This window comes from Oncorhynchus keta, unplaced genomic scaffold (genome assembly GCF_023373465.1).
Source record: "Oncorhynchus keta strain PuntledgeMale-10-30-2019 unplaced genomic scaffold, Oket_V2 Un_contig_4817_pilon_pilon, whole genome shotgun sequence".
Classification (NCBI taxonomy): domain Eukaryota; kingdom Metazoa; phylum Chordata; class Actinopteri; order Salmoniformes; family Salmonidae; genus Oncorhynchus; species Oncorhynchus keta.
Genome location: NW_026287970.1, coordinates 23,691 through 35,000, shown reverse-complemented (window position 1 = coordinate 35,000; position 11,310 = coordinate 23,691). Strand labels below are relative to the sequence as shown.

At 50.6% G+C, this 11,310-nt stretch overlaps 1 protein-coding gene across 5 annotated transcripts in view; it reads left to right on the top strand.

Annotated features, from left to right (window-relative positions):
• The window catches only part of LOC118382374 (bestrophin-3-like), a 29,197-nt gene that overhangs the window by 10,848 nt on the left and 7,039 nt on the right, over positions 1–11,310 (top strand). For 4 of the 5 annotated variants that reach the window (XM_052509621.1, XM_052509620.1, XM_052509624.1 and 1 more), the window contains one exon: positions 9,090–9,242. The exons of the other annotated variant lie outside the window; for it this stretch is intronic. In XM_052509621.1, coding sequence (XP_052365581.1) covers positions 9,090–9,242 — 153 coding nt within the window. The remainder of the gene's footprint in view (positions 1–9,089; positions 9,243–11,310) is intronic. 5 annotated transcript variants of the gene reach the window in all.

The window sequence follows — 11,310 nt, the reverse complement described above, 5'->3', positions numbered from 1 at the left end:
TGTGCTCCTCTCTCCTCCGTCTCCCCTCTCTCTCCCCTAGTGGGCAGTAAGCCCTGTCCTCCTCTCTCCTCCGTCTCCCCTCTCTCTCCCCTAGTGGGCAGTAAGCCCTGTGCTCCTCTCTCCTCCGTCTCCCCTCTCTCCCCTAGTGGGCAGTAAGCCCTGTGCTCCTTTCTTCTCCATCTCCCTCTCTCTCCCCTAGTGGGCAGTAAGCCCTGTGCTCCTCTCTTCCCCCATCTCCCTCTCTCTCCCCTAGTGGGCAGTAAGCCCTGTGCTCCTCTCTCCTCCGTCTCCCCTCTCTCCCCTAGTGGGCAGTAAGCCCTGTGCTCCTTTCTCCTCCGTCTCCCTCTCTCTCCCTCCCTAGTGGGCAGTAAGCCCTGTGCTCCTCTCTTCCCCCATCTCCCCTCTCTCTCCCTAGTGGGCAGTAAGCCCTGTGCTCCTCTCTCCTCCGTCTCCCTCTCTCTCCCCTAGTGGGCAGTAAGCCCTGTGCTCCTCTCTTCTCCCATCTCCCTCTCTCTCCCCTAGTGGGCAGTAAGCCCTGTCCTCCTCTCTCCTCCGTATCCCCTCTCTCTCCCCTAGTGGGCAGTAAGCCCTGTGCTCCTCTCTCCTCCGTCTCCCCTCTCTCTCCCCTAGTGGGCAGTAAGCCCTGTGCTCCTCTCTTCCCCCATCTCCCCTCTCTCCCCCCTAGTGGGCAGTAAGCCCTGTCCCCTTCTCTCTCCTAGTGGGCAGTAAGCCCTGTCCCCTCTCTCCTCCGTCTCCCCTCTCTCTCCCTAGTGGGCAGTAAGCCCTGTGCTCCTCTCTCCTCCGTCTCCCTCCCCTCTCTCCCTAGTGGGCAGTAAGCCCTGTGCTCCTCTCTTCCCTCATCTCCCCTCTCTCCCCTAGTGGGCAGTAAGCCCTGTGCTCCTCTCTCCTCCGTCTCCCCTCTCTCTCCCTAGTGGGCAGTAAGCCCTGTGCTCCTCTCTCCTCCGTCTCCCCTCTCTCCCCCTAGTGGGCAGTAAGCCCTGTGCTCCTCTCTCCTCCGTCTCCCTCTCTCTCCCCTAGTGGGCAGTAAGCCCTGTGCTCCTCTCTTCCCCCATCTCCCTCTCTCTCCCCTAGTGGGCAGTAAGCCCTGTGCTCCTCTCTCCTCCGTCTCCCCTCTCTCTCCCCTAGTGGGCAGTAAGCCCTGTGCTCCTCTCTCCTCCGTCTCCCCCCTCTCTCCCCTAGTGGGCAGTAAGCCCTGTGCTCCTCTCTCTCCCCTAGTGGGCAGTAAGCCCTGTGCTCCTCTCTCTCCCCTAGTGGGCAGTAAGCCCTGTGCTCCTCTCTCTCCCCTAGTGGGCAGTAAGCCCTGTGCTCCTCTCTCCTCCGTCTCCCCTCTCTCTCCCCTAGTGGGCAGTAAGCCCTGTGCTCCTCTCTCCTCCGTCTCCCCTCTCTCTCCCCTAGTGGGCAGTAAGCCCTGTCCTCCTCTCTCCTCCGTCTCCCCTCTCTCTCCCCTAGTGGGCAGTAAGCCCTGTGCTCCTCTCTCCTCCGTCTCCCCTCTCTCTCCCCTAGTGGGCAGTAAGCCCTGTGCTCCTTTCTTCTCCATCTCCCCTCTCTCTCCCCTAGTGGGCAGTAAGCCCTGTGCTCCTCTCTTCCCCCATCTCCCCTCTCTCTCCCCTAGTGGGCAGTAAGCCCTGTGCTCCTCTCTCCTCCGTCTCCCCTCTCTCTCCCCTAGTGGGCAGTAAGCCCTGTGCTCCTCTCTCCTCCGTCTCCCCTCTCTCTCCCCTAGTGGGCAGTAAGCCCTGTGCTCCTCTTCCCCCATCTCCCCTCTCTCTCCCCTAGTGGGCAGTAAGCCCTGTGCTCCTCTCTCCTCCGTCTCCCCTCTCTCTCCCCTAGTGGGCAGTAAGCCCTGTGCTCCTCTCTTCTCCCATCTCCCCTCTCTCTCCCCTAGTGGGCAGTAAGCCCTGTCCTCCTCTCTCCTCCGTATCCCCTCTCTCTCCCCTAGTGGGCAGTAAGCCCTGTGCTCCTCTCTCCTCCGTCTCCCCTCTCTCTCCCCTAGTGGGCAGTAAGCCCTGTGCTCCTCTCTTCCCCCATCTCCCCTCTCTCTCCCCTAGTGGGCAGTAAGCCCTGTCCCCCTCTCTCCTCCGTCTCCCCTCTCTCTCCCCTAGTGGGCAGTAAGCCCTGTGCTCCTCTCTCCTCCGTCTCCCCTCTCTCTCCCCTAGTGGGCAGTAAGCCCTGTGCTCCTCTCTTCCCTCATCTCCCCTCTCTCTCCCCTAGTGGGCAGTAAGCCCTGTGCTCCTCTCTCCTCCGTCTCCCCCTCTCTCTCCCCTAGTGGGCAGTAAGCCCTGTGCTCCTCTCTCCTCCGTCTCCCCTCTCTCTCCCCTAGTGGGCAGTAAGCCCTGTGCTCCTCTCTCCTCCGTCTCCCCTCTCTCTCCCCTAGTGGGCAGTAAGCCCTGTGCTCCTCTCTTCCCCCATCTCCCCTCTCTCTCCCCTAGTGGGCAGTAAGCCCTGTGCTCCTCTCTCCTCCGTCTCCCCTCTCTCTCCCCTAGTGGGCAGTAAGCCCTGTGCTCCTCTCTCCTCCGTCTCCCCTCTCTCTCCCCTAGTGGGCAGTAAGCCCTGTGCTCCTCTCTCTCCCCTAGTGGGCAGTAAGCCCTGTGCTCCTCTCTCTCCCCTAGTGGGCAGTAAGCCCTGTGCTCCTCTCTCTCCCCTAGTGGGCAGTAAGCCCTGTGCTCCTCTCTCCTCCGTCTCCCCTCTCTCCCCTAGTGGGCAGTAAGCCCTGTGCTCCTCTCTCCTCCGTCTCCCCTCTCTCTCCCCTAGTGGGCAGTAAGCCCTGTCCTCCTCTCTCCTCCGTCTCCCCTCTCTCTCCCCTAGTGGGCAGTAAGCCCTGTGCTCCTCTCTCCTCCGTCTCCCTCTCTCTCCCCTAGTGGGCAGTAAGCCCTGTGCTCCTTTCTTCTCCATCTCCCTCTCTCTCCCTAGTGGGCAGTAAGCCCTGTGCTCCTCTCTTCCCCCATCTCCCTCTCTCTCCCCTAGTGGGCAGTAAGCCCTGTCCTCCTCTCTCCTCCGTCTCCCTCTCTCTCCCCTAGTGGGCAGTAAGCCCTGTGCTTCTCTCTCCTCCGTCTCCCTCTCTCTCCCCTAGTGGGCAGTAAGCCCTGTGCTCCTTTCTCCTCCGTCTCCCCTCTCTCTCCCTAGTGGGCAGTAAGCCCTGTGCTCCTCTCTTCCCCCATCTCCCCTCTCTCTCCCTAGTGGGCAGTAAGCCCTGTGCTCCTCTCTCCTCCGTCTCCCCTCTCTCTCCCCTAGTGGGCAGTAAGCCCTGTGCTCCTCTCTTCCCCCCCATCTCCCCTCTCTCCCCTAGTGGGCAGTAAGCCCTGTGCTCCTCTCTCTCCCCTAGTGGGCAGTCTCTCTCTCCCTAGTGGGCAGTAAGCCCTGTGCTCCTCTCTCCTCCGTCTCCCCTCTCTCTCCCCTAGTGGGCAGTAAGCCCTGTGCTCCTTTCTCCTCCGTCTTCCCTCTCTCTCCCCTAGTGGGCAGTAAGCCCTGTGCTCCTCTCTTCCCCCATCTCCCTGTGCTCTCTCTCTCCCTAGTGGGCAGTAAGCCCTGTGCTCCTCTCTCCTCCGTCTCCCTCTCTCTCCCTAGTGGGCAGTAAGCCCTGTGCTCCTCTCTTCCCTCATCTCCCCTCTCTCTCCCCTAGTGGGCAGTAAGCCCTGTGCTCCTCTCTCCTCCGTCTCCCCTCTCTCTCCCCTAGTGGGCAGTAAGCCCTGTGCTCCTCTCTCCTCCGTCTCCCTGTGCTCTCTCTCCCCCTAGTGGGCAGTAAGCCCTGGCTCCTCTCTCTCCCCCTAGTGGGCAGTAAGCCCTGTGCTCCTCTCTCCTCCAGTCCCCCTCTCTCCCCTAGTGGGCTCTCCTCTCCCCTAGTGGGCAGTAAGCCCTGTGCTCCTCTCTTCCCCCATCTCCCCTCTCTCTCCCTAGTGGGCAGTAAGCCCTGTGCTCCTCTCTCCTCCGTCTCCCCTCTCTCTCCCTAGTGGGCAGTAAGCCCTGTGCTCCTCTCTTCTCCCATCTCCCTGTGCTCTCTCCCCTAGTGGGCAGTAAGCCCTGTCCTCCTCTCTCCTCCGTATCCCCTCTCTCTCCCTAGTGGGCAGTAAGCCCTGTGCTCCTCTCTCCTCCGTCTCCCCTCTCTCTCCCTAGTGGGCAGTAAGCCCTGTGCTCCTCTCTTCCCCCATCTCCCTCTCTCTCCCCCCCTAGTGGGCAGTAAGCCCTGTGCTCCTCTCTCTCCCCTAGTGGGCAGTAAGCCCTGTGCTCCTCTCTCCTCCGTCTCCCCTCTCTCCCCTAGTGGGCAGTAAGCCCTGTGCTCCTTTCTCCTCCGTCTCCCTCTCTCTCCCTAGTGGGCAGTAAGCCCTGTGCTCCTCTCTTCCCCATCTCCCCTCTCTCTCACCTAGTGGGCAGTAAGCCCTGTGCTCCTCTCTCTCCCTAGTGGGCAGTAAGCCCTGTGCTCCTCTCTCCTCCGTCTCCCCTCTCTCTCCCCTAGTGGGCAGTAAGCCCTGTGCTCCTTTCTCCTCCGTCTCCCCTCTCTCTCCCCTAGTGGGCAGTAAGCCCTGTGCTCCTCTCTTCCCCCATCTCCCCTCTCTCTCCCCTAGTGGGCAGTAAGCCCTGTGCTCCTCTCTCCTCCGTCTCCCCTCTCTCTCCCCTAGTGGGCAGTAAGCCCTGTGCTCCTCTCTTCCCCATCTCCCCTCTCTCTCCCCTAGTGGGCAGTAAGCCCTGTGCTCCTCTCTTCCCTCATCTCCCCTCTCTCCCCTAGTGGGCAGTAAGCCCTGTGCTCCTCTCTCCTCCGTCTCCCCTCTCTCTCCCCTAGTGGGCAGTAAGCCCTGTGCTCCTCTCTCCTCCGTCTCCCCTCTCTCTCCCCTAGTGGGCAGTAAGCCCTGTGCTCCTCTCTCCTCCGTCTCCCCTCTCTCTCCCCTAGTGGGCAGTAAGCCCTGTGCTCCTCTCTTCCCCCATCTCCCCTCTCTCTCCCCTAGTGGGCAGTAAGCCCTGTGCTCCTCTCTCCTCCGTCTCCCCTCTCTCCCCCCTAGTGGGCAGTAAGCCCTGTGCTCCTCTCTCTCCCCTAGTGGGCAGTAAGCCCTGTGCTCCTCTCTCTCCCCTAGTGGGCAGTAAGCCCTGTGCTCCTCTCTCTCCCCTAGTGGGCAGTAAGCCCTGTGCTCCTCTCTCTCCCCTAGTGGGCAGTAAGCCCTGTGCTCCTCTCTCTCCCCTAGTGGGCAGTAAGCCCTGTGCTCCTCTCTCTCCCCTAGTGGGCAGTAAGCCCTGTGCTCCTCTCTCTCCCCTAGTGGGCAGTAAGCCCTGTGCTCCTCTCTCTCCCCTAGTGGGCAGTAAGCCCTGTGCTCCTCTCTCCCCTCATGCGGTTCCACCCAGCTGTGGACAGGCTAGATGACGTCCCTTTGTGATGAGCACCTCCAGAGCAGCTTCCTGTAACACCACATGATGATTACAGAGTAATGGACGGGGCAGCAGGACCCCAGGGTAGGAGGGGTTCTCTATAGCCATTGGCCAATTGGGTTGCTGCCCTCTATCTCTCTGCGGTCTGCACAAATTGCCAGTGTGACCTCTGGCGAGTCAGTGACATCTGTTGACAGTTTCCTGCTCAGGGACATCTGTTGAAAATGAGCTTTTACAGTAATGTTGACCAAAGGTCCCTGTAAAACTAAATGTATTAAAGTAAAGTTTCATGTGACGTTTGTAGACTGATTTGTTGCTGTTCAGGCAGCAGCTCTGTGATTGAAATGAAACCTGGACGTGACTGGGATCAGTTTTCAGAGGCTATGTAATCTCAGACAGTAGTGGAATGACTTGGCCATGAGGGTCTCAGCCAACAATGGAAATACTCACATGGTCACATGTCAAACAAATCCTGCTCATTGACATGGTGTTTATTGACATGGTGTTTATTGACATGGTGTTTATTGACATGGTGTTTATTGACATGGTGTTTATTTACATTGTGTTTATTGACATGGTGTTTATTGACATGGTGTTTATTGACATTGTGTTTATTGACATGGTGTTTATTGACATGGTGTTTATTGACATGGTGTTTATTGACATGGTGTTTATTGACATGGTGTTTATTTACATTGTGTTTATTGACATGGTGTTTATTGACATGGTGTTTATTGACATGGTGTTTATTGACATTGTGTTTATTGACATGGTGTTTATTGACATGGTGTTTATTGACATGGTGTTTATTGACATGGTGTTTATTGACATTGTGTTTATTGACATGGTGTTTATTGACATGGTGTTTATTGACATGGTGTTTATTGACATGGTGTTTATTGACATGGTGTTTATTGACATGGTGTTTATTGACATGGTGTTTATTGACATGGTGTTTATTGACATGGACATGTGTTTATTGACATGTTTATTGTGTTTATTGACATGGTGTTTATTGACATGGTGTTTATTGACATGGTGTTTATTGACATGGTGTTTATTGACATGGTGTTTATTGACATGTGTTTATTGACATGGTGTTTATTGACATGGTGTTTATTGACATGGTGTTTATTGACATTGTGTTTATTGACATGGTGTTTATTGACATGGTGTTTATTGACATGGTGTTTATTGACATGGTGTTTATTGACATGGTGTTTATTGACATGGTGTTTATTGACATGGTGTTTATTGACATGGTGTTTATTGACACTGTGTTTATTGACATGGTGTTTATTGACATGGTGTTTATTGACATGGTGTTTATTGACACTGTGTTTATTGACATTGTGTTTATTGACATGGTGTTTATTGACATGGTGTTTATTGACATGGTGTTTATTGACATGGTGTTTATTGACATGGTGTTTATTGACATGGTGTTTATTGACATGGTGTTTATTGACATGGTGTTTATTGACATGGTGTTTATTGACATGGTGTTTATTGACATGGTGTTTATTGACATGGTGTTTATTGACATGGTGTTTATTGACATGGTGTTTATTGACATGGTGTTTATTGACATGGTGTTTATTGACATTGTGTTTATTGACATGGTGTTTATTGTGTTTATTGACATGGTGTTTATTGACATGGTGTTTATTGACATGGTGTTTATTGACATGGTGTTTATTGACATGGTGTTTATTGACATGGTGTTTATTGACATGGTGTTTATTGACATGGTGTTTATTGACATGGTGTTTATTGACATGGTGTTTATTGACATGGTGTTTATTGACATTGTGTTTATTGACATGGTGTTTATTGACATGGTGTTTATTGACATGTGTTTATTAACACTGTGTTTATTGACATGGTGTTTATTGACATGTGTTTATTGACATGGTGTTTATTGACATGTTTATTGACATTTATTGACATGTGTTTATTGACATGGTGTTTATTGACATGGTGTTTATTGACATGGTGTTTATTGACATGGTGTTTATTGACATGGTGTTTATTGACATGGTGTTTATTAACACTGTGTTTATTGACACTGTGTTTATTGACATGGTGTTTATTGACATTGTGTTTATTGACATTGTGTTTATTGACATGGTGTTTATTTACATGGTGTTTATTGACATGGTGTTTATTGACACTGTGTTTATTGACATGGTGTTTATTGACATTGTGTTTATTGACACTGTGTTTATTGACATGGTGTTTATTTACATGGTGTTTATTGACATGGTGTTTATTGACATGGTGTTTATTGACATGGTGTTTATTGACATGGTGTTTATTGACATGGTGTTTATTGACATGGTGTTTATTGACATGGTGTTTATTGACATGGTGTTTATTGACATTGTGTTTATTGACATGGTGTTTATTGACACTGTGTTTATTAACACTGTGTTTATTGACATTGTGTTTATTGACATGGTGTTTATTGACATGGTGTTTATTGACATGGTGTTTATTGACATGGTGTTTATTGACATTGTGTTTATTGACATGGTGTTTATTGACACTGTGTTTATTAACACTGTGTTTATTGACATGGTGTTTATTGACATGGTGTTTATTGACATGGTGTTTATTGACATGTGTTTATTGACATGGTGTTTATTGACATGGTGTTTATTGACATGGTGTTTATTGACATGGTGTTTATTGACATGGTGTTTATTGACATGGTGTTTATTGACATTGTGTTTATTGACATGGTGTTTATTGACATGGTGTTTATTGACATGGTGTTTATTGACATGGTGTTTATTGACATGGTGTTTATTGACATGGTGTTTATTGACATGGTGTTTATTGACATGGTGTTTATTGACATGGTGTTTATTGACATGGTGTTTATTGACATGGTGTTTATTGACATGGTGTTTATTGACATGGTGTTTATTGACATGTGTTTATTGACATGGTGTTTATTGACACTGTGTTTATTGACATTGTGTTTATTGACATGGTGTTTATTGACACTGTGTTTATTAACACTGTGTTTATTGACATGGTGTTTATTGACACTGTGTTTATTGACATGGTGTTTATTGACATGGTGTTTATTGACATGGTGTTTATTTACATTGTGTACTTGTAAATAGCTACAAAGACAACCTGTGGAACCATGCTCTCTATTTGTCTCTCCAACTCTCCTTCCCTCTCTCTTCTCTCCCCATCTCTTCTCTCCCCCTCTCTCCCCTCTCTCTTCCCCTCTCTCCTCTCTCCAACTCTCCTTCCCTCTCTCTTCTCCCCCTCTCTCCCCATTTCCCCTCTCTCCCTCCTTCCTCTCTCTCCCCATTTCTCTTCTCTCCCTCCCCCTCTCTCTCCCCATTTCTCTTCTCTCCCTCTCTCTTCTCTCCCTCCCCCTTTCTCTCCCCCTCTCTCCTCTCTCCCTCCCCCTTTCTCTCCTTCCCTCTCTCTTCTCTCTCCATTTCTCCTCTCTCCCTCCCTCCCTCTTTCTCTCCTCTCCCTCCCCCTTTCTCTCCCCCTCTCTCCTCCCCCTCCCCATCTCTCCTCCCCCTCCCTCCCCCTTTCTCTCCCCCTCTCTCTCTCCCCCTCCTCTCCCCCTCCCCATCTATCCTCCACTCCCTCCCCCTTTCTCTCCCCCTCCCTCCTCTCTCCTCCCCTCCCCATCTCTCCTCCCCTCCCTCCCCCTTTCTCTCTCCTCCTCCCCTCCCTCTCTCCAGGTAGTAACCCTGGCCGTCTACACCTTCATCTTTGCCTGTATTATTGGTAGACAGTTCTTGGACCCAGCTCAGGGTTACCCAGGTCATGACCAGGACTTTTACGTTCCCATCTTCACTATGCTACAGTTCTTCTTCTACTCTGGCTGGCTCAAGGTATGACTGACTGACTGACTCACACACACACGCACGCACGCACGCACGCACGTATATGTATGTATAGTGTTGAGAGGGAATGTGTGGTTGTGTTGTGTACAGTGTTGGGGTTGTGATGTTATCATGAAGGTCCTGTGAGAGGGAATGTGTGGTTGCAGAGTGTATAGTGTTGGGGTTGTGATGTTAATATGAAGGTCCTGTGAGAGGGAATGTGTGGTTGCAGAGTGTATAGTGTTGGGTTGTGATGTTAATATGAAGGTCCTGTGAGAGGGAATGTGTGGTTGCAGAGTGTATAGTGTTGGGGTTGTGATGTTAATATGAAGGTCCTGTGAGAGGGAATGTGTGGTTGCAGAGTGTATAGTGCTGGGGTTGTGATGTTATCATGAAGGTCCTGTGAGAGGGAATGTGTGGTTGCAGAGTGTATAGTGTTGGGGTTGTGATGTTAATATGAAGGTCCTGTGAGGGGGAATGTGTGGTTGCAGAGTGTACAGTGTTGGGGTTGTGATGTTAATATGAAGGTCTTGTGAGAGGGAATGTGTGGTTGCAGAGTGTATAGTGTTGTGATGTTAATATGAAGGTCTTGTGAGAGGGAATGTGTGGTTGCAGAGTGTATAGTGTTGGGGTTGTGATGTTAATATGAAGGTCTTGTGAGAGGGAATGTGTGGTTGCAGAGTGTATAGTGTTGGGGTTGTGATGTTAATATGAAGGTCCTGTGAGAGGGAATGTGTGGTTGCAGAGTGTATAGTGTTGGGTTGTGATGTTAATATGAAGGTCTTGTGAGAGGGAATGTGTGGTTGCAGAGTGTATAGTGTTGGGGTTGTGATGTTAATATGAAGGTCTTGTGAGAGGGAATGTGTGGTTGCAGAGTGTATAGTGTTGGGGTTGTGATGTTATTATGAAGGTCTTGTGAGAGGGAATGTGTGGTTGCAGAGTGTATAGTGTTGGGGTTGTGATGTTAATATGAAGGTCCTGTGAGAGGGAATGTGTGGTTGCAGAGTGTATAGTGTTGGGGTTGTGATGTTAATATGAAGGTCCTGTGAGAGGGAATGTGTGGTTGCAGAGTGTATAGTGTTGGGGTTGTGATGTTAATATGAAGGTCCTGTGAGAGGGAATGTGTGGTTGCAGAGTGTATAGTGTTGGGGTTGTGATGTTATCATGAAGGTCTTGTGAGAGGGAATGTGTGGTTGCAGAGTGTATAGTGTTGGGGTTGTGATGTTAATATGAAGGTCTTGTGAGAGGGAATGTGTGGTTGCAGAGTGTATAGTGTTGGGGTTGTGATGTTAATATGAAGGTCTTGTGAGAGGGAATGTGTGGTTGCAGAGTGTACAGTGTTGGGGTTGTGATGTTAATATGAAGGTCCTGTGAGAGGGAATGTGTGGTTGCAGAGTGTATAGTGTTGGGGTTGTGATGTTAATATGAAGGTCCTGTGAGAGGGAATGTGTGGTTGCAGAGTGTATAGTGTTGGGGTTGTGATGTTAATATGAAGGTCCTGTGAGAGGGAATGTGGTTGCAGAGTGTACAGTGTTGGGGTTGTGATGTTAATATGAAGGTCCTGTGAGAGGGAATGTGTGGTTGCAGAGTGTATAGTGTTGGGGTTGTGATGTTAATATGAAGGTCTTGTGAGAGGGAATGTGTGGTTGCAGAGTGTATAGTGTTGGGGTTGTGATGTTAATATGAAGGTCTTGTGAGAGGGAATGTGTGGTTGCAGAGTGTATAGTGTTGGGGTTGTGATGTTAATATGAAGGTCTTGTGAGAGGGAATGTGTGGTTGCAGAGTGTATAGTGTTGTGATGTTAATATGAAGGTCTTGTGAGAGGGAATGTGTGGTTGCAGAGTGTATAGTGTTGTGATGTTAATATGAAGGTCTTGTGAGAGGGAATGTGTGGTTGCAGAGTGTATAGTGTTGGGTTGTGATGTTAATATGAAGGTCCTGTGAGAGGGAATGTGTGGTTGCAGAGTGTATAGTGTTGGGTTGTGATGTTAATATGAAGGTCTTGTGAGAGGGAATGTGTGGTTGCAGAGTGTATAGTGTTGGGGTTGTGATGTTAATATGAAGGTCTTGTGAGAGG